Raw genomic sequence first — 23,493 nt, 5'->3', positions numbered from 1 at the left:
CCTGATTTTGGTAGTGGGGGCAATCCTGACATGTCTTTCTAAGGGACTGAGCAGATAAACTGTGGGCAGCAACACAATGCAACACTATGCTGCTGTACAAAGAGTAAGAACTCTGTCTTGCCACATAGAACATTCTAGATTATGATGTCAGGAGAGAGAAGGAGTGATGGAAAAAAGTGTAGGGTGTGACCTATGGTGCTAGGATGAACAACACAGATGAAAAGAATGTGTGTGTAGTGTGCATATGCACATGTCACATGCCTGTGTGTGATGCAGATGTTGACACTGTGTGTCTTCCAGTTTTGAACAGGGTCTCTTACTTGAACTTGGAGCTTTTGTTGGTATCAGGACCTCCAAAGCCCATGACATCACATAGGTGGGACCCGCACACCTGTTGCCAAGGCAACAGCCACCATATTCCCAGAACCCACTTGGCTCACCTCCTACCATCACCTCTGATTACATCATCATCTATATATAAAGAAAGCGCCCCCATCTCTCTCTCTCTCTCTTCCCCCCTTCTTTATCCGCCATCACCTTGTCCCTCTCTCTACCAATAAACCTCACGTGGAACTGCTTGGCCTGGTGAGGTCCTTCTGAAGCTATGTGATGGTCAAGCTCATAACAGCTTTGGTTAGTCTAGTCAGCCAGCTTGCCTAGGAATCCCATCTCTGTTTCCTGAGCACTGCAGTTACAGGCAGTGCTCTACCCACTTGGCATTCATGTGAAGATTCACACCTGGTCTTCACACTTAAGAGACAAGCACTTTATCTACTGAACCATCTCCCCAGCCCAAGCAATAGATCTGGTTCTTCTCATGCAGTCTGTCTTCCATCTCTGGAGTCAGAAAATGACACACATCTGCACCAAGCACACTCAGAACACCTCTTACCAATGCTCTCTGAGCTACACAGCATGAACCACACCTATAGTATCCATGTAGCAGAGGTTGGCACAAAATGATTTTGAGAACACAGGGAGCTGTTCAGGTTCCACCCCATTTCACCTGGGACCGTGGTGTCACAGGGGCTCTATATCCAATGACCCATGGCTGCTGAGGGATCACTCCACTGGTGTAAATGAGCAGCGAGAAGATATGCCAAGCCACAGAAGGGCTCGTGGATGAGAGGTGAAGGATTGTGACTAAAGCTGAAGGCAGGACAGGTACCTTTTCAGGTGAGATGCTTTCCAAGTGTACACACTTCAAAGTGACTAAATCAAATACACTCAGTGCTTCTAGAATCTGGGTGTCGGTCATGTGTTATAGAACTGGTGAGCCAGCCATGGTCTGTGACCACAACCTGGCTCCTCTCTCAGTTGGTGGCTGCCTAATGGGGGCTAGGGAATACTGAATTCAGGATTACACACTGAAACCAAACTTAACACACAGCTGAGGTACCAATAGGAAGTATTGTCTATGTACCAGTTAGAAGTCCACAGCTTGGCTTCCTGGGACTTTCAAAGACTACTAGGAAAGGTGTTGGCCCCAGCTCAGGGATCCCCTCCCCCTGCCCCTGTGTGTGTTCCAGCAGCACTTACATTGTAGAGGAGATCAGTCCAGCCTTCCATGGTGATGCACTGGAAAACAGTGAGCACAGCAAACAGGATGTTGTCGAACTGAGTGATGCCGTTGTTGGGCCCTTCCCAGTACGGCTGACATTTGGTCCCGTTGGGGCAGGTGCGGGCAGGCTCCTCTGTCCCACACGGAGCTGGCGACTCACCCTGGATGTCGTCTAGGAAGGACAGAGTGGAGAGTAAAGGGGAGAAGGGAAAACCAACTGAGGATGGGAAACCTGGTAACTGGGACAAGATGACATCAGCGCTTGGTTTTAGATCTCTTAACTACTGTCCGCATCACTACATATTTCAATGCTCATTTGTTTTTTCCTGTTTTCCACCAGTTTAACTCTCTTTCCTTTTCTTTCTTTTCTGAGACAGGGTTTCTCTGTATTGTCTTGGCTGTCCTAAAACTTGCTCTGTAGACCAGCCTATCTTTGAACTCCCCCTGCTTCGGCTTCCTGAGTGCTGGGATCAAAGGTGTGTGCCACCACCACCTAGCCTCTGTTCTTTTCTTAACCTGTTGAAACTGAGTCTTTTTTTTTTTTTTCCGAGACAGGGTTTCTCTGTGTAGCCCCGGCTGTCCTGGAACTCACTTTGTAGACCAGGCTGGGCTTGAACTCAGAAATCCACCTGCCTCTGCCTCCCGAGTGCTGGGATCAAAGGCGTGTGCCACCACGCCCGGCTTTGAGTCTTTTTCTTTAAGACTACAAGTTGTCCTTCCAGAGTAGCTTTGACTGCATTTCAGAAACAATGTCATGGTCATTCTTCATTATTGTGAAAATAATCCCTATGGTGGTTTGAATAGCAATTGTCCCTATAGACTCTTGTGTTTGAACGCTTGGTCACCAGGGAGTGGCACTATTGGGAGGTGTGGCCTTGTTGGAAGAAGTGTGTCACTCAGGGTGGGCTTGGAGGGTTTAGAAGCTCAAGCAAGGCCTAGCGTCTCTTTCTCTTCCTGCTGCCTACTGATCCAGATGTAGAACTCTCAGCTCCCTCTCCAGCACTATGTCTGCCTGCATGCTGCCATGCTTCCACCATGATGATAATGGACTGAACCTCTGAACTGTAAGTAAGCCCCAATTAAATATTTTCCTTTGTAAGAGTTGCCGAGGTCATGATGTCTCTTCACAGCAATAAAACCCTAACTAAGACAATTCCCAGTTTCCACTATTATATCTCCTTTGACCAATGGGTAACTAAGAAATATTTCTCTGAGGGGGACAAAACCTGAGAAAGAGAGAGAGAGAGAGAGAGAGAGAGAAGACAGAGGTGACTTCCCATATGCCTATCACTGGTTACAACATCAAGTGATCCTGGGCCAGCCTTGCTCTTGTCCAGGCCCCCTGGTTTTCAAGTGCTTGTAGCTCTTTCCTTCTGGGCTTCATTGGCAGCCATGGGACCCAGCAATCTATGCTGCATCTTTGCAGTCTTTAACAACTGAGATGTGGTCTGTGATCCACAGCATGGTCAGAGCAGGGCACCATGAAATGCATGTCATCTGGGTGTGCTTCTCGAGCCGTGCTGAGTGTTTTTCTTTATGACATGCATGGGGCCCTGGAGAGAGGCACAGGTGCACACAGTTCCCACCCTTACCTGAGGGTAAGGTAATTATTGTGACACACCAGGAATGTCAAGCGATCCTGCTTAGCACAGAGCCAAAGAAGCCTGCATGGAGAAGCGGACTGTACAGGTCACATTCAAATCCTTTCATAGTGAAGTGAACAGGAGGCATGGTGTCCCCACAGCTAACACCTGGCTCAACCTGGCCACAAACCCACTGTGTAGTTCTGAATCTTGGAAAGCCTCCTGCTACACCTCCCAGGGATGAGATGGCTAGTTTGAGAAGACTCCAAAAAAAAAAAAAAGACATGTTTGAAAACAAACAAACAAACAAACAAACAAGCAAACAACAACAACAATAACAATAACAACTGCCAAGTCTCTAAAAGCTCTAGTTTCCACTTGACAGAAATCCATTTCCCGTGTGCAGCTGGCTTTACTGAACCTATGCCAACTGCCATGCAGGGAAGGGAGACGGTATGCATCCCACCAACAGAAGGATATGTGCCAGGGGTAGTGAGTGGCTCACACCTGCCACCCCAGCACCCAGGAGGTTGAAAGATGACTGGTTTCAGGCTAGCCTGGGCTAGACAGTGAGACAAAGACCAAACCAACTGAAAAAAAAAATAAAAGCACAACAAATGATATAGCAGACAAAGGGAAAAAAAGGGCTTTGCTTCTAGCTCGGATGGTAGATTGCTCGGACACAGTTCAGACAGAAGAGTGGGATCTTTAAGGCTCAGGGCAGGAAGAGGAACTCTACAGAGGCCCTACTGGGAAGATCATCTATGTCTCTAGAACTTTCTCTACCCCACTTACAGCCCAAATCTGGCTCATGTGAAGCCCTCCATGTACACCCAGTAATTCTGGGGTCCTTCTCCTGTCCCCCAATTTTCCTGTGAGTGGGGAGCACTCGGCCTCCCTGCCTAGAAAAGTCTGCAAACCAGGGTCTTGTTTATCCAGGATTCTGAAAACTCTTAGAAAACAGGAAGCATTCCACTTTGTCTTGGAGTCTGTGAATGTGTGGGATGGCTGTGGGTGACAGGAAGTGGGCTCCCCGCGCCTGTGGCTGGGAACCACCTATCTTTAGCAACAGCATCCAGAGGTGTGCTCGACCCCAGCCCCCTCAACCCTAGCCGTCCGCCAAGCACTCCCAGGGTTGATTCGAGAAACACAGCCATCCGGAGTCGGAGAAATTCAGCTATAAATATATTTTAAAATTAGCCTGCTGCCGGGGCGTCTGTATATATCTGTCTCTTACTCACACATCTTACAGTCTTAATCGGGAGCTCTTTGGATCGCCTCCCGAATCCAGGCTGCTGTCCTCCATGACTCCACCTACATCTGTCCCCCCACAACCCCACTGGGACCCCAGCCAGCCCTGGATGGAAAACAAAACAAAAACAAAAACACCCCAGAAAGCTCACACAGCCTAAGTTCCTGAGCCCTAAGTTTGGGTGGTTCTGTGTGTGGCTGATAGACACACACACTCTCTCTGTCTTCCGCCTGGGTGAGGCCAGGTGCAGAAATAGATCTGCCTCAATTAACACCTTCTTCATTGGAGAAAGAAATAATTAGGCCATTCCGTATTGAGAGAACTTCACAAGCCTGGGAAAGAAGGAGCAGGAGAAGGAAGAAGTGAAGTCCCTAGGCTTCTAGAACAGCCTTCCCAGCAGGGACCAGGCTAGGGCATTGTCTCTGTGGACCTGCTTGGGGTGGGTGGGTGGAACTGGGACAAGGCCACTTCTGTACACACTATTCTTCCCTGGCTGCCTTTCCTGAAAAGGTCCCACACCTCTCTGCCCATGGGTTCACTCTTTCTCTGGCTCTGGAAACCTAGGCTGTCTGCTCTGGGGTAGGTGGTTCAAGTCCTGAAACACAGGCACCATCCTCTTGTTTGGCTCTTCTTCATTCTGGGGCACCAGGCAGCTCAATTCTGGAGAATCTGGGATCAAACCGGGATGCATCTGGTCCAAATGTGGATGCAGCCTATGCCTTCTGTATTTGCTCGGACTTGAGCCCAAGTTGCACCTTCATGCTGATCTCTGTGAGACCCAAACCACAGCTCCCTCTGGACCCAGCCTCCTAAGGGTTAACCAAAGCATGATGGGGCACAGGGCTCTGATTGGGCAGGCAGGCAGCACCTACTGGTGCTGGGTTCTGACTGAAGGAGCAAGGATCCTATCAGGCAGGGTTCCCACTGCCTGGGGTAGTGCTGGGTTCTAAGGGAGAAGGGCAGGACCATCCCTTGTTCATACTCTGTTGCCTTGCCCTGCCCTCCATGTCTGTGATGGAAGGGCATCCCTGCTGTTTCCAGACACTGTAGCATTTCCTGTGTTCATGGGGAAAACCGCTCAAGAGCACACCCTCAGCCTGACTCTCTGTCTCCTAGGGTTATCTCAGGGATCATTCTTAAACAAGCGACTTGTTCCCTGGGTTGCCTTCCAGGGTACCACAAACCCAACGCTGCAGCTGCAATTGAGGTATCAGAGGCAGTTGTGGCTGGTGTCTTTCCTGTAGGCAGTTTAGCTGTGCTGGGGATGTATCCAGGGTCTCGTGCATGTTCAGCAAGACCTCAACCCCCAGCCATGCACACAGCCTTCCTTTCCTTTTTCTTTTCTTTTTGTCAAGTGTAGTGCTGGCTGTCCTGAACTAGCCTGTAAACTGGCTGGCCTCCAACTCAGAGATCCACCTGCTTCTGCCTCCCAAATTCTGGGAATACAGGCACGCATCCCTAGCTAACACACAGCTTTGTTTCTGTGGACTGCAAGCAGGCCCTCTGCTGTGTAGTCGCAGTGCCCTGGGGAGTCTCAGCTGCCCTGGGGAGTCTCAGCTGCCCTGGGGTTGGGAGGACCAATGCCCTTGTCTGTCCTTTCTGGAGCTTTGTCCCCTGAGGAAAACCTCACATCCCACACCTCGGACCTACCTGTCCCCTCTTCAAAGCAGGTGGTATGAAATTTCCCCATATAAAATTCTAACCCTATGATTGCAAAAATAAGGATTGCAAAAAACAGGAGGAGGCCAATCTGCAGCAGAGGGATCATCGCCTTCATGATTGACTTCAGGACGACTTGTAAACCTGTGGAGACACAGAGAGACTGGTCTGTAAGCAAGCACCCCGCCAAGTGCCTCCCATGGAGCCCAGTGTGGGGCTGGCAGAGAGGGAGGTGGTCACAGCCCCCCAGGAAAGGCCTTTTTGGTTATAAAACTTTAAAGATATTTATTATCTACTTTGAGGAGTTTTAGGGCCCAAAGGGTGGCTAGCCAGGGCTTTTTAAGCCATTTTCTGGGCTGCTCAGTAGCTTCCTTCCAAAAGGGGGTGCTGTTTCCCTAAATTGCCCCAAGCCAAAAGAGCCCCATTTTCCCTTCATCCAAAATCTCTCTGGGGTTACCAGCAAGACTGTATAGGCCTGCAGCCAGCACCTCAACTCTCAACTCCAAGAAACTAGATTCCCAATAAACTCATCAGCTTGTGGCCATGAGCAGGGCAGGCAGCTGATTGGGAAGTGGGGCTCAGAGATATCTGATTTCTCTGTGGGCTCAAGAGACAGCAAAGTCAAGCATTTGCACTTGTGTGAGCCTGGCCCAGGCTACTAGGCACTACCCATACAAGCTTCCCTGTTCTGAGCAGTTCAGTTGAGAAGGATGACACTGGGGTCAGGTGGTCCCTGGGGGCTGTGGTGGGCTAGGTGTGGAGGATCCGGATGTGAACATCAGATCAGGGCCCAGGCAAGCCCTTAGCCTCACAGACCCACCATCAGTGTCTTTACCTCACTAGATGATACAGCCATAGATCAGGGACAGTTTTAGGTATTTTGTGAGACAGGAGGGGGTTAAAAACTAAAGATGCTTAAAATTTCATCCTATGTGAAGAGTCCCATGATTCTAAATGTTTTGATAATTTAATTAATTGTTGTGATTATCTGTGGAGGTCAGAGGAAAACTTCTTGGAGTCCATTCTCTACTCTTTTGTGGGTCTTAGGGAGCGAAGACCCGTTATCATCAGTGTGTCTGTTAAGTACTTTACCAACTGAGCTAAGTTGCAGCCCACCACAGTCCTAAAACTCAAGAAATGTTACAACAATTTCTTCCCTGTCCCCCTTTTTCCCTCTTTGCAAGCTAGAAAACTGACTCTAACTTCCTGTGAAGCAGGCCAAATTCTGACCACAGTCTCCGTGCCGTACACAGACTGCGCAGTATCCAGAAGTTCGACAGGAGTATCTGCTGACACCTGCATCTGCTCTATAAAGTGGATGCTGTTTGCAGAGTCTACATATGTCTTCCTGTATAACTTAAATATCTTGAGATAACTTTTTTTTTCTTTTGAGACAGGTTTTCTCTCTGTAGCCCTTACTGTCCTGGAACTCTCTATGTAGACCTCAAGTTCACAGAAATCTGCCTGCTTCAGCTTCTCTAGTGCTGAGATCAATGGCATGAGCCACTACACCCAGCTTCTTCTCTTAACACCTCATACACTGTTAACACTATGCAAATAATTTTTAGACTGTGGTGTCCAGGGACAAAGTCAAGAAAGCCATGTGCTCGGATCAGACAGGCTGTTCACCCATGACTGTTTCAGCCACTGAACCTGTGAGTGGGGAGCCCACGGACACTGGGTAGACTATGTAAGGGGGCTCTTCCTTGTGCTCTTCATAGGTAAGTGTTTTTGTTATTATTGTTACTATTATTATTTAGCTTTTCAAGACAGGGTTTCTTTGTGTAGCCTTGGCTGTCCTGGAACTAGCTCTGTAGATCAGGCTGGCCTTGAACTCACAGAGATCTGCCTGCCTCTGCCTTCTGAGTACTGGGACTAGAGACATGCACCACTACTGCCCAACTTTAATGACTTTTTTTTATGTGCACTGGTGTTTTGCCTACATGGTTGTCTGTGTGAGGGCGTCAGAACTCCCAAAACGGGAGTTACACACAGTTGTGAGCCACTATGTGGATGCTGGGAACTGAACCTGGGTTCTCTGGAAGAGTAGCCAATGCTACTAACCACTGGGCCAACTCTCTAACTCACCTTTACATCTATCTATCTATCTATCTATCTATCTATCTATCTATCTATCTATCATCTATCTATCTAGTGTGTGAGTATGTGTATCACAGTGGACACATGCAGGTCAGAGGACGACTCATAGGATGCAGGGCTTTCCATATGGGGCCCAAGGATGGAAAGCAGGCCTGCAGGCCACTTTACCTTCTTGTTCTCTCCCTTCATCCTAGCAAATGTCTCTCTCACCCTATCCACCAGGAAGAGTAACACCAGTGCCTTAGTACTGGTTTGTCACCTGTTCTTAATTTAATGGGACACAGATGCCTGCTGGGCTCCCAGAGCCTGGCTATGGGCTCCTTTCCCTGTAAAATAAATGTGCTGGAAGTCAGCTGGGACATCTTTTTATTTTAATTTCGAACTTTCTTATGGTGCTGAGGGGGAAGCCATGGCGAGGCAAGTACTGAGAGACATCAGCCCCCCCCCCCCCAGAGAAACCTCTTCAGATCTGGATGGGAGTGACTCTGGTCAATGATGCCAATATGTGGAACACAGTGCAGGGGCAGTGTGGTACTTATTTCCACTACCTCTCTCTCTGTGCACGCGCATGTGCGCTCATGTGTGTGTGTGTGCGTGCACGTGTGTGTGGATAGGCTTGAGGTTGATGTCAGGTATCTTCCTCGAATCTCATAAACCTGGTACTCATTGATTCAGCTAGACCCGCTGCCCTGAGCTCCAGGGAGCCTCCGTCTCCACCTTCCCAGCACCAGAATTACAGATGTCACCACCACACCCAGCTGTTTTTTTGTTTGTTTGTTTGTTTGCTTGCTTTTGCAAGGGTTCTTTGTGACCAAACTCAGTTCCTCACAATTGTGGTAAGTATTCTTTGAGCAGAACTATCCTTCAGCTACCCAGAGTAACTGCTTTCTGATTTCTATCAAGTGAGGACATGGATTAGAAATAGCCCTCTGGCGGCATCTGGTCTGGCTTGAACGTTGGGGACAGAATCCTGAGCCTGTCCTACAGCCTGCCCCATGGCGTGAAGCCCAGACATCCCTGGAGAGCAAGTGTGCAGGAGAATGTGCACAGACCCTGTGTTCTTTCTACCCGCCTGTCAAGAACTCCTCTGAGCCTCACCCTTCTCATCTGTGCAGTGGATATCCACTGATTGAGTACAGTGGCGAAATGAGAGCATTGGAGGCTCTCTGTGCAGTGCCCCGTTCATAGGTACTAACTGCCATCAGTCACTATCACAGGGTTACCACCCAGGCAAGACTAACTCTCACTCAGCCCCTTCTCTTTGATCTGACCCTAATCCAACTATTCAGCCATCCCGAGTCTCTCTGTGTGCCCACTTATAAAACAGAGACGCTGCCATAGTTTCTATAATAGGTTCTGGGTGCTAAAGAAGCCATGTGCAGAACATGACTCCTGGAAGACTGTAGGTGCTCAATAAATGGGTGAGGCCTCTGGTCTGCTTCCAGAGACCACATAGACCTAGTTCCTGGGACCCCTATGGAGAGCATGCCCTGATGAGAATGGGGGGGGGCCCTAAGCAGAGTCTTCTAGAAGGATGGAGACTCACTCACTTGGGATTCCAGACACCAGCTTGAGTGGCCGCAGCACACGAACCGCCCTCAGTGTCCGTAGGTCAAACTCCGTCCCGACAGTGGCCAAGATGCTACAAGAGAAAATGACAGTAAGACACAGAAGCTGGGGTCAGGGCAGGTGAGTGGGGTTGTACCTCAGCTGGGGATTAGACAGCTTCAGCATCATCTCAGTTCTATCTCCCACTGAGTGACAGTGATGGTTCCTGTTCTTTGGAACGAGAGGTGACTTATTATCCCCCCCTTTTCTTTTCATGTGTGTGTGATATATGAGTGCATATGTGTACCCACAGAGAGGGGACATACCTCTAGTCCCAAAATGCCCATGGGCCAGCTAGCCTGGGGTACATGAAGAGCAGAGACAGCCAGTGACACTCAGTTCTCTTTTCTCTTTCTCCACAAAATGCTTGTTTTATATATGATAAAGATGTAAGTGTGTTTGTACACACTTTTCTGAGACACTATGTCACTGTGTAGTTTTGACAGGTCTGGAGTGAACTTATACAGAGCCTCCTGCAGATTCTGCCTTCCAAGTGCTAGGATTAAAAGCATGAACCACCCCACAGTGCAAATACATATATGTGACAGTATCATATGTAGCATACTTATTATCTAGCCCAGGCTGTTACTGAACTCATAGAAATCCTTCTGTCTCAGTCTACACACACACACACACACACACACACACACACACACACACACACACGAAGACAGAATCTTACTATACAGCGCAGGCCTGAGCTGTGTCGTTCTGGTAGCACAGCCTCCTGACTGTTGGGATTCCAACCATGCCTGGCTCACCCCAACGGTGCAGTTTTCTTTGGGCTTCTTCAGATTTCCTCTGACAGGCACCACTCTGAGCCTCACTTTCCTCTCTCTGTGCAGGCAGAAGCTGTTGCTTAGCATGCACAGAGGAGCTAAGGGTCTTTGTGTGTTGAGGAAGCTGAGAGAACCCAGTAAACACATCAAATGTCAGAGTGATGTGGAACGAAGAGAAAAAATGCGTGAGAGAGGGGGGCAGACCGGGGAAGGGAGGGTTGTAAGGGAAGTGGTGGCATTTACACCAGTACAGCTCCTTACCACTTGGGGGCAGCACCCCAGTGCTCTTATCCAGGTTGGGATAGGTGTGGATCAGGGGGTAGAGCACCTGCCTAGAATCCCCCAGTGAGGGGCTGGGTGTGGCTCAGTGTCAGAGTGTTTGCCTAACATCCACAAGGTGATGCCTTTCATCTCAAGTGGAGGGAGAAGAGAACAGACCAGCACTGCCCAGTAGAAACCTAACTTTTCCACATTAAACAAATATATTTAATGTTTCCATATTAAACAAAGAAAAGGAACAGGTAACGTTAATTCCACAATATAGTTACCATCTTCTATTCAAATTCAACCATTCTTTGTTATGCACAGTGAATGTTTCCAGGATGACCCAATGCCATAATGAGGCAAGGAGCCCACATGCCTTCTATGGAATGGCGTGCTATTTATGTCAAACCTGCACGTATCCTCCTGTGGATTGTGTGTATGGGCACGCACTGCCACGGGCTGCATATGGAGGTTAGGGGACAACCTTCAGATGCCCACCTTTGTCTTTGCCCTTGTTTGACCCGGGATTTCTTCCTTGCTACTGCATGAGGCATGATGAGATTAAGGAGATGCACCTCTACACACACACACACACACACACACCATCTTAAATTTTATACATATAAAATTTAAAGGGGAGGCCTATATACATATATATATTACATATATATATGTATATATATACACACACATCTTAAATTATTTATATACACATATATACATACATATACACACATATGTGTGTGTATATATATGTATATATGTGTGTGTATATGTGTATATATATATGTATATATATATATATTTGTACAACATACATATGTTTAAGACAAGGTTTTACTTTGCAGCCCATGTTGGTCCTGAACTGGGGCCAGCTCTCCTGCCTCCCCTTACGTACTGGGATAATGGGTATGAACCACCACTCCCAGTCACACACACTCAGCCTCCAGGCTAGATCCCCAGCTCTAACATACCAGTACTAATCATTGTTGCTTGTAGAACTGACTCCAAGGCCACAGCCATGCTGAGCGAGCCCCCTGTTGCTGAGATACACCTTCGACCCTTGGCTCTTTGGGACAGGTTCTCACTTGTAACCCATGCTGGCTTTAAACCTGTGATCATTCTGCCCCAGCCTCCCAGGGGCTGGGACCACAAACATAGGACACTGAACCCAGCTGGGATTGTACTGTCACAGCACCCCTATCATGTCCCTTGTCTTCTTAGACCTTCCTCAGCAAAAGCTGAGTCCTTCTGCTGCTCTCCAAAGCCCTGCGCCATTGGCCCCATCCTTTCCCTCACCCACCCTCAGACTCTGCTCATTCTGCTCCAACCCCCTCCCCCAACTTATCATCATTCTTCAAAGACACAAAAGGAGTTCAAGGCTACCCTGGAACTAAAACATACAAATGAACAAATGAAACGAATACCAGGGTGGGGCAAGGCCAGAACCTGAGGGTGGGTTGGTGATAGGAGCTGGGCATGGCCAGGGCTGGTGTTAGATATGCAATTAGCCCAAGGATGGCACACAGATCCAAGTGAAAGGTCCTCTGTGGCTCCTGAATTAGGAGGCAGGAAACTGGGAAATGAGACCCCCAACAGCAGAGCACAGAGCCAGGGAGCTCAGATCCAAGGTGCAGTCACAAACTCTCAGACCCAGGCCCCAGAGCTGCCCCAGATGAGCTCACTGTGAGACCTTGGCCTTAGCTGGCCCAGGCCTCAGACCAGCACCAGCCTCTCTCACGCCCAGCATGACTTCAGCTGACTCCCAAGAGGTTGGAGCTCCAGCCCCTTGCCCACTTCCCCAGAAGGATGGCAGGAATTGGGAGTGTAGAAATCAGGAGGCTGTGACCTGGGGACTGTTGGGAGTGTCTTGCTCTGTGGACAGTGAGAGTCACAGGAGGTTGTGGAGCAGAGGAGGGACATGATTAGGGCTGGCAAGGGGAAGACAAGCTTGACAGCTGAGAGGACAGATTGGTGGTGATGAAGCCCGAGTGAGGAAGGAGCTGTGAGAGCGGCCAGCGTAATGAGGGCTAGAAGTAGGGCAGAGGCGGTGGGAGTACAAAGGAGGCCCTGGTTTATATATAGCTGCCATTAACGCTGTGCATCAGGGAGCCTGCCTGGGTGCGCTGCATCCGGCCTGCATCCGAGGCTGCCAACCGCTCACGGCCCATTTTACAGAGGAGGATGCCAAGACTCGCAGAAATCAGTGTCACATCAAAGATCTGAGTCACACCAAGAAGGAACTCGAACTCAGGACCATAGGTGTGAACAGCCTCACACTTCCACCCTGCAGAACCTGACCTTCAAGAGACTACTTGGATAGGGGAGGGTCTTGGTGGAGAACAAAAGACACTCGTTTGTTCACTCCACAGAAACTTAGGTACCAGGCTTTCAGGGAGCGCCACAGTGAACAGCTGACGGGAGAGCCTGGTGGTGAGGAGTTCCAATTCTCCGAGCATCTGACCAGGGAGTAAGCCATGTGTGGGAAAGGGAGAGACTAAGGTGACGCCAGGGTTTGGTGTGGGTCAAAGAGCTGGTACCAATGGAGATAGGAAAGGCAAGGAAGGAGGAGGCTCATGGGGATATCAGGACTTGAAGGAAGGCAGGCTGAACTGGAGGTGTCTGTGTTAAAGGCCTTCCCGTAGAGTCAGGCACTGTGGCTAGGCCTTTAATCCCTGCTCTTGGGGCAGAGACAGGTGGATCTCTGTAAATTCCAGGCCAGGTTAGTCTATATAGTGAGATCCTGCTTCAAAAACAAAACAACCAAAGAAATACACACACACACACTCACACATGTGTGTATATACATATGCACACACACAAAAACACATACATATGCACTCACACATACATACATTCTCTCTCTGTGTGTCTCTCACACACACTCACACACACAGACACACACACATACAAGCATGCACTCACACACACACACTCACACATACACACATGTGTGTATATATATATATGCACACATACATACATTCCTCTCTCTCTGTCTCTCTCTCTCTCTCTGTCTCTCTCTCTCTCTCTCACACACACACACACACACACACACACACACACACACACACACACACTCAAACACACACTTCCATTGTGTGTGAGACTTCCAAGAAAATTCTGTACCACAACCATGAGTGTTTGCTTGGCTCAGTCCTCACTGCCCCCAAAGCTGACTTTCTTCTTTCAGGTGTCAGGAACACTGTGACTCCCTGGCCTCTTTTCTTCTTCACCTTTCTGCATTTCAAATCCTGGTCCAAACTGAGACGCATATGTGCCCAAAGCAGCACCCCACTTCCTCTCTAAGAGGACAGACACCTTTCCTCTGGCAGTGTCCCGAAGCATCTTCTGCTTCCTAAATATTTTGTGGGTGAGTGGTACAGCATGACAGGGGATAGGGTGACAGGCTCCCAAGTGTCCCCAGGCAGACAGGAGCAGTAGAAAAGGGACCCCTGGAGAAGAAACACTAAGTACAAAGCAGACATGCAGCGAGGGCTGGCCACCTCAGGCCTCTGGAGGATGCCACAGGAAGAGCACAGGAGAGGATGAGGATACAGACGTGGGAGGAGGGAGGAAAGTCCAAGTGGAAGACAGTGGCATCCCTGGGGGCCAAGAGCCAGGGTCTCTGAGGAGAATGTCACTGGGGTTCAGAGCAGCACCAGCAGGACCCAGAAGACCAAGGGCAGCCGCCCCCAAGACCAGGTTTCTAACTGCTGTGAGAAGAGAGAGCTCTCAGGACAGACTTGAGTACATGGGATTATTTAAGATTTGTTTTATTTTTAATCATGTGTATTTGCGTACGTGTGTGTGTGTGTGTGTGTGTGTGTGTGTGTGTGTGTGTGTGTGTGTGTTTGGTTGTACAGACACATGTGAATGTAGTTGCCTGTGGCAGTCAGAGGAGGGCAGTGGATCACCAGTAGCTGGAGTTAAAGGCAGTTGTGAGCTGTCCAACGTGGGCACAGAGTCCTCTGCAAGAGCAGCCAGTCCCTGGGTACATGCATTTACACATCTCAGAAGGACTCCAACGGCAGGCCCCATGGCTTCCAGGAGTGGGGCTGCCCACAGGTAACCAGCAGCCCGTTTTACTATAGGTTTATGAAAGTACTCATTGCTTATGGAGAGTTCAGGCTGACTCTGTCCCTCCAAGTGCTGGGTTGGTAGAGCTTCCCTACAGCTTTTAAATATGCATCTAAAATGACTGAAATTAAACAAAGAAACAAAAAATTCAGCTAGAGTGGTCACATGTGGAGCACCACAGCCACCCATGGGTACCATGGACAGTGGTGCTCCTGCACGGCCACTCTGGAGGGACCGGGGTGCCCATCAGCACCTCAAGGTATGCTTGACAAACATTAAGTTCTCAGCAAGTGTTTGTTGAATGCACAAATGATGGAGAGGTAAAGATACACAATTGTGGAGATACTAGATGATAACAGACACTCCTCTAGGAGAGACGGGAGGCCCGGAAGTTTAAAGCAAAGACTCATGGGCTACATGAACCACTCAAGCACTCCCCACTCTCCCTTGGTGGAAGAGCATGCCTTGCTATGCGTGTGCTGGTCATATGACCTAGTTACATGATACCAGAGCCCAAGTCAGTTTGCTGGGCACTTCCGGGAAAGAGTTTCTCCTGGAGAAGAGTCAAACATCAGGAAACAGCCCTTTCTCTTCCTGTCTGTGGTTGTTGGCCTTGTGTCTTGATGTGATGACTGGAAGACATTTTGGAACTGTTGTTGACCATAGGGAGACCAAGAAAACCCCTAAAGTGAAGAATGATCAGGAAGCTGGAAAGACTTCATACGGGTGTGGCCATGCTAAAGATCCAACCCTACGATCAAGTGTCTTCCATACTTTCTGTAATGAGGGTCTCAAAGGGTCCAGATCCAAACTGTTCTAATCACAAGTTGTGTAGCCTTGGACAACTCACCTCATCTCTCTGTGCCTCAGTTTCCTGAGTGAACTGGAGATTGTAACTACTTCCCTTATGGGGGGGATTTCTGGGCTGTGTGTGAGCCTCTGGAACGTTGTCTGCTGCCTCGTCTTCATCTCATTCATTATGCTATTGCAGCTAAATTCTCTCAGGATCAGCTTCCACCGGGGTGTGGCTGTGGGTGGGGAGGAGTATCACGTTCTCTGCTGGTTGGAAGTATGTAAGCACGAATTTCTTCTTCTGCCATCCGTCCCCTTACCCCCCCCACCCCCATGTGGTGTGATTGCATGTGCGTGCAGGTGGAGGCCAGAGGCTGATCTCATTTTCCATCTCTCATCTACCGTGTTCACATCATCAGACTGGGAGCTGGCACACCTGTCATTTGCATGAGTTCTGAGGATCTGAACTTAGGACCTTGGGTTTGTGCGGCATGTTCTTATCCGCATCAGTAAGCATTAACAGAGGCCGTGATTGCCATGCCCTTGTGAATAAGGAGAGTAGTGTGTGGGCAGTCTTGGGCCTGGGGCTTGGGGTGATCAGTGAGGCTGTCAGCTGAGAGAGTAGGATGAAGAGGCTGTGAGCGTGGAAAGCTCTGGCACTGATGGAGCTTCTGTGACTCCCTACCCCAGCCTACATGAGACCCATGCTTCTGAGACTCACAAGCGCTACCAAGGTGAAACCTGGGAGCATGGCTGTCTCTCAGTCGTCTGGTCATCTGGGGTTGTACAAATCCACCTTCTGCTATACACGGAACCCAAGAAACTTGACTGCTGGAACCTGGTCTTCCCAGGAAAGGGGGTTAAGCCAGGAAGAAAGCACCTTAGTGGATGGATAAATAGGTCTTCATAGAGCGCTCAACGGTAGATGGGATGTGTGTCGCACACCTTGAACACATGCATTTGGGAGGTTGAGGTTGGCAGATCTGTGAATCGTAGGCCAGCCAGGGCTACGTTGTGAGACCATGTCAGGAAAAGAGCTCAGGTGAAGAGGCGTTCTCCACTCTCTGCCCTGTGAGGACAACGGCAGCAAGTGTCACCTTGGGCATAGAAAGGCAACTGGCCCTGGTCTTGAGTTTCTGATCCTTCAGTGCTGAACTTCTCTGACGTTACCACGCTCAGGTAGCAGGTTTAGTGGTGCAGTTGGACAGAGACACCTGGCCTTTCTCCCTCTTTGGGAAGACTGTCTTGAAAATCGCTTTTTAAAAAAAGAACCTTCAGAGTTAAACTAATCAGGGAAACAGAGCTGCTTTCCCTCAGCCTTGAGCAGGGCACCTCTCTCGGTCGTTCACCCAAGTGCCAGTTGTATTTCAGCTCCTAGCCAAGATTTGACAGCTATTAGTTCGTGCAGTTTGGGGAAGATGGAATCCAGGGTGCCATCACCCAGGCCGCGTTCACATTCCCTCACTGGCTGACTCTAGAGGCTGGCCGAGCCATGCTCCTGGTCCCTTCGACTCTATTTTTATAATTCTGCCGTGTTAGGCAATCAATGTTGAGTTTAATTTGGTCCTGCTGTAATGTGTCCTTGCAAATCACGTGCTGCCCTCTGACAGTATATATTTGTAACTGATATGCATGCGATGAAGTTAGCTATCATGTGCTGCTGCCTGTTTCTACCCAGAACCATGCTTGAAGTGATGTCTAGAAGGAGCAACGGGCAGGCTGTCTGGAGCTTTCACTAGGCCTGAGTCCTACAGATGTCCTTTTCCAAACTTGAGGGTAGACCCTGCCTGGACTCTGGGCAGCCTCCGAGCATGCCCCGCAGAGGAGCCACTATGGGCATCTGCTCCTGGAGAGCGGGCCTGGAACTAACTCCACAGGGCTAAACTGATCCTTAAACAGGTCTTAAAGCCTATCTCCACAGTGACACACTTCCTCCCACAGGGCCATACCTCCAAATAGTGCCACGCCCTGGGGCAAGCATATCCAAACCACTACCCAGAAGCTGGGAGGAAGCAGCCCTGCAGTTGTAATACAGTGCCGGGATTACTAAGGCTGCACAGTATGGATGAAGCTTGAGGCTCCCGGGAGTCTGATAAGCATGGAAGTGAAGTGTTGGTGGTGAGATAATGCTGTAAGCCAGCCAGGCAGGTGGGGCATGCCTTCTACACAGAGGCTAGCATCAAGAGGGACCAGGAGCTATAGGGGACACAGTGGAGAGGGAAGCTCTCAATGACAGGGACAGGTTTGAATGTAGTACTAATGGAGTTCAAAGCAGGCATGAGTGGCAAAGTGAGACCCTGTCTCAAGCACACACACACCCCAGAGAAAGAAGAGAGAAAGAAAGGGACAACTATATTCATAGACATTTGGCAGATCCTTAAGGAACCTAAGGGCTCCAATACACATAGAAACACCCCAAGAAATGGGATGCCCACACATCCTGTTATCCCACACCATCCAAGTCAGCGTACATTAGGGATAACTGGCGGTAATGAAACCTTTAAAAAGCAGAGCCCAATGAGAGGTCACAGTTCTCATGGGACACTCCTTAACTTTTCCAAGAGGGCTGTATAAAACAGCAAGACCAGGGATTTCTCTTGTCTGCTATCTCCATATGACCCCTCCTCATCCACGCCCTAGTATAACGCCAACCAACCGTGTGTGTGCAGCGGTTCTGGGGGCCCTTGCCAGAGCTCAGCTTGGTATACAAACTCAGAACCAAAGAATCTGTTGCCTTTAGAAACTGCTCAGCCTCTAGTGTTTGATCATAGCAATGAAAATGGATCAGTGCATGTAGTGTGCGATTCTGCAGTTAAGGTTAGAGAATTCCGCAGAGGTAATACTTGTTCACAGCTGGGGTGCGGCTGTGACACCCTACATCCATTCTCCAGTCAGCTGTGTTGTGTGGTGGAACCACACGGACTACAAACCTCATAATACTTTGCTTTCTGCTTTGGTTTGCCTAAAGGTAGGTGCTGGGATTGCATCTCTGCTTCAGACCTTGGGTTTGGACACAGGTAAGTGTTTGGACTATACTCCCAGAATGCTCTGCTCTGTTCCTGGTTGGGTTCATCTAAGGGTAGGTGCTGGGACTGCATCTTGTGTTTGTGTCTGGCTAGGGAAGGTATTAGGAGGACATCAGGGAGGGCAGTGCATCCCTGCTCCCTTCCTGACCTCAGTCCCTTCTGCAGGGTTGGGCCTTCCCCAAGTCTCCAGGATAGAGGACTGATTTCCCTCCGGAGACCTCGATAGCCTTGTCTGTTTCTTGTTGCTATCTGCCACAGTCCTCCAGGGCTTACAGCACTGTGAATCAGAGGCTGGAGAATCAGGGCTGGCTCCTCGGTTCCCTAAGGGTACAGCTATTGAGCCAAGAGCAGATTTTCAGGCAGAAGGCACCAAACACAGAGGAGGAGGAGGTAGAAAATTATGTTTCTTTAAAATGATCTGATAGGGAATATAAGGAGGTGACATGGCCTGAGACAGGGAGGGGCCTCTCACTCCAGAACCTGCTTGTGGTCCCTGAGAGTTAATGATGCACTGAGGCAGGCAGGGTGGCTCAGAGGAGAAAGGAGCCTGAGGCCAAGCTCGAGACCTTCACTCACACTGGCACCCACTGACTGGCGAGACTAGCTAGCCGGCAAGCTTTCCCAGCGCTGGGGTAGAGATGCTCTCTGAAATTCCAGGTTCTTTAAGTGATGCTGGGGATTGAACGCAGGTCCTCACACGAATTTCCCGAGGGACCTATCCCCAGTTTCTCCTTTTCAAGAGTCATTTCAAGTAATGATATTAGAATAACAGGAGCCCCTGCTCAGTTAAAATACATCTGAGTTACCGTTACTCTTTTCGCATCTCACTAGAGGATTAGACAACATGTTCAGGGGTTGGAAAGATGGCTTAGCAGCTAACAGTGCTCATAGCTCTGGCTGAGGACCTGTGCTGGGTTCCCAGCACCCACGGATCAGCTCACGATCACCTGTAACTCCTGCCCCTGAGGATCTGATGCTCTCTTCTGGCCTCCACAGGCATGCGCTCATAGAATTTAAATATATATATATATATATATATATATATATATATATATATTTTTGAGAGTCCTGTCCCAGTCAAGGAAAAACATGTTCTTTGACCTGTGGGCAGAAGGGAGTCTGTCATGGCTATTCTTGGTTGTCAACTTGACTATATCTGGGATGAACTGAAACCCCAAAGTGTTGGACGCCCCTGTGAGAATTTTTTTCTCCTCACTGAATCATTTGAAGTGGGAAGACCCACTTCTAATTCAGATCTTTCACGTGGGAAGACACACGTATAATCCAGGTCATGTGAGGTGGGAAAATTCACCTCTAATCTGGGCCACATCTTCTGCTGGCAGCCTATACACAGGGCATAGAAGACGGAAACCTGCTCTTTGCCTGCATTCTCTCGCCTTGCTAGTAAGTCCATCACTTCCCTGGCATTAGATTCTACTTCTTCAGTGTTTCAGTGTATACGGACGACTGGCTGAGACATCCAGCCTAGTAGAACGAACAACTACTGGGTTCTCGAACCTTCAGTTCATAGCTAGCTCATTGCTGATTTGCTGAACCACATTGTGTAAGCCATTTTAGTAAATCCCTCCTCCCCCCTCTCTCTCCATTCTCTAAGTCTATAAGTTCTGTTCCTCTGGAGAGTCCTGACTAAGACAGAGTCCTTGGGTACCCTTTGATGTACAATTTGACCTCAGCAAGTGGTCTTAGCCAGGGCCCCTCATAAACCACCTTACTCTAGATAAGCTCCTTAGATGCAAATAGAACACTAAGATATTTCAAAGCCTTTTAGCAATGTAACTTCAAAGGCCACCAAAATACTCCCAGGTGTACAACTGTCCTTTCTTTCATAAGTGTGCATGGATGTCTGTACCAAGACAATGCTGAGGCTGGCATGACGGCTCAGCAGGTGTCTGTCCCCACTGCCCAGCCTGGTGTCCTGAGCTCAATCCCCAGGGCCCCACACAGTAGAAAGGGAGAACCAGCTCCCACAATATGTCCTCTGACCTCCACACACAAGTATAGATGGATGCACACACATGTGTATGTGCATGTGCACAATAAATAAATGTAAAAATTTAAAAACCTTTTCCTCAGTAAACCGAGCTTTGCTTCAGACTGCCTCATTTTCTGTGGGGAACAAGAGAATCCAGCTGCCCCTGACCAGAGGCTGGGGTGTGAAGTGGGTGCCCCAGGGAGGGCCTGGCAGAGGCTGGGTCTTTCCCTGTCTCCTGGATGCTGAGCTGGCAGTTTGGGGTGGGATATGCTGTGGACTGCTTTCTGTCCAGGACAGAAACACTTCTCAGTGCTTTTGGATGCTTTTCCTCTGCTTGCATCTTCTATAGAGGGACAGGGAGATGGCGGCTGTGGGCTGATGGCCCAGAGCCAAAAGGACAGAAGAGCCTGGACCCTACCTCAGTATGAAGAAAACTGCAGCAAATCTAGAACACACTTCATGGAACTGTGTTTCCTGTGTACAGTGGAACATTACCCATCCAGTAAAAAAGATGGGCTCTGTGGGAAAAGGTGCCAGGTCTGAGGACCCAAGCTATCCTCTGACCTCCAAGACCTGTGTGTGTTGGCAGACACAGAGAGCCAGAAGCACTCGCGTGCGCACACACACACACACACACACACACACACACACACACGGTCACTTGCACATGAACAGGATGGAACGCAGGTCTTTATGTTTACCCAGCAAGCACTTTATCAACTGAGCCATCCCCAGCTCCTTCCATCCCTATTTTTTCTCATTTGTCCCCACTGGAAACCCAGCCTCAGTTTCCTTCTCAGGAGGATGGAGAACGATATAAAAAGTATTCCTCCTGGTATAAGGAGTGAGGCTTACAGTTGATTGTTCAGGAAAAGTGATGATCAGACCCAGGGAGCAGCCAAATAGGACTTTTCTCATTCTCTGAGCAAAGCTGACTGTGATTGGCTGTGATCTTTCTCCTTTTTCTGAGTAAAGCTGCCTGTGATTGGTTCTGACAAGTTTCCAGCCCAGAGGAAAGAGGCCAGATGAGGACCCCAGCTGCTAGCCAAAAAGCAGCCCAGGAAATGACAGCACATTCCCATGATCCTTAGCTGTCCCAGGAGAGCTCCGGCCTGGTTCCATCCTGACCTCAGACTAACTTTCCAAACTGCAGCTCTGCGTTGAGATTCACTTGCCCTGGATCTTGGTGTCCCAGTGGGGGCCCAGAATCAGGAGGGATTCATAGTACATTCGGGCCACCCACTTCTTTCAGGTCTGATTCTTGTACCTGAACTAGGGTAAGGTGCAACTGGATAGACTGTCCCTGGTCCCTGCAGGCCCCACCCCCACCACACATTAATTAAAATGTGAATCACAGCTGAGTCATTAAAGGGAGGGGGAAAAAAGGTCAATGAGCTACTCTGGCTCCCCCTCCTTCCAGCTCTAAGGCATGAGTCAGCAAAGTACAGATCAGAAAATGGGGAAGAGAGATGTGCGGCTCTGCCTGAGAAGCGCCGTCAGCGAGAGCTGCTTTAGTTCTTGGGTTAGCAAAAAATAGTTTCCTAGCCCCTCCCTCAAGGTCTGTTAGCCAGCCCTGTGCTGAGCACAGCGGTTCTCATGTCTGCCCAGCTTTTCTGCAGAGCTTCGGCACTTTGGGTCTTGCCCACTTCAAGGATGGCAGGCTCTTTATTACGGCACCCCTAAGAAGCGGATGTCAACTCTCCTCTCCCTACTCCATACCATCCCCAAAGCCCACCATTCTCTTTAGATTTCTGTGTGATAGCCCTGTTCTGTGGCGAGCAACAGGAAGTGACCACCACTAGGTGGGAAGAATATTCCGGAAGTGCTGATCTCGGGGCTTCATGACGCGGTACCCAAGCTGGGACCGGTGGTACAGGCTTATAGTCTGAGCTACTCCTACTTGAGAATTGGAGGCAGGAGGATCACAAATTCAAAGGCCGACTGAGCAAAGTTCAAGGCCAACCTCGGATGACTTAGTAAAATTCTGTTTTAAAGTAAAAAGTAAACAGGAATGGGGGTGGGGGGTGGACACACATGGTACCCCGTCAACAGCCAGTGCAGAGGGACAACAGTCCAATAGGTCCTGCCTCACCCTGTCCTTGGGAAGGTAGAAAGACATACCCTACTGAGAGCTGAGTCTCAGACCGACCACATACTCAAGACATGCATTAGGTGTGTGTGCGTGTGTGTGTGTATGCGCATGTGCGTGTGCACATACACACATCAGGACACCTTGCAGGAGTTGATTCTCTCTTCCTACCATTTATATCCCGGAAGTGAACTTAGGTCATTAGGTTTAGCAGCAAGCACCTTAACCCACTGAGCCATCTTGCTGGGCTGGAGCTGGGCTTTTCTCTGGTGACACTTTTCACTTCTGCTGGGTTGAACTGGCAGAGGTGGAGCCCGTGCACACAAAGGGCTCAAGTGAAGACACAGTGGCAGCCTGGCACTCCCTGCTGCAGGGGGATGGGAAGGAACCCCACGTCTGTGGTACAGCGGGACCCACAGGAGCCTGCCCCTTCCTACAACCACCACTAAGTTCTCCCTTCTCCCCTCCTGCCTGATGAATGTAGTTCTTAGTCCCAAGCTTCAAGCCACTCTTTGAAGGAGGTGCTGCCTCCATCTGAGGGACCCTGCATGGCTGTGTGGAGCCACACCCCACTTCACCTCACCGTACCCATCACCAATCACATTTTAGAAGGTGGTTTCTTTTCTTTCTTTCTTTCTTTCTTTCTTTCTTTCTTTCTTTCTTTCTTTCTTTCTTTCTTTCTTTCTTTCTTTCTTTCTTTCTTTCCC

At 49.3% G+C, this 23,493-nt stretch overlaps 1 protein-coding gene across 6 annotated transcripts in view; it reads right to left on the bottom strand.

The window, feature by feature from the left end:
* Positions 1-23,493, bottom strand: part of Cacna1a (calcium voltage-gated channel subunit alpha1 A) — a 293,753-nt gene that overhangs the window by 112,090 nt on the left and 158,170 nt on the right. For all 6 annotated transcript variants that reach the window (XM_029480502.1, XM_029480505.1, XM_029480504.1 and 3 more), the window contains exons 6-8: positions 9,706-9,797; positions 6,047-6,199; positions 1,540-1,733 (exon numbers count right to left, since the gene is read on the bottom strand). In XM_029480502.1, the coding sequence (XP_029336362.1) occupies positions 1,540-1,733; positions 6,047-6,199; positions 9,706-9,797 (439 nt within the window). The remainder of the gene's footprint in view (positions 1-1,539; positions 1,734-6,046; positions 6,200-9,705; positions 9,798-23,493) is intronic.

The sequence above is a fragment of the Mus caroli genome, chromosome 8 (assembly GCF_900094665.2).
Source record: "Mus caroli chromosome 8, CAROLI_EIJ_v1.1, whole genome shotgun sequence".
NCBI lineage: Eukaryota > Metazoa > Chordata > Mammalia > Rodentia > Muridae > Mus > Mus caroli.
The sequence above is the reverse complement of the archived record's forward strand: the minus strand, read 5'-3'. Positions and strand labels throughout refer to the sequence as shown.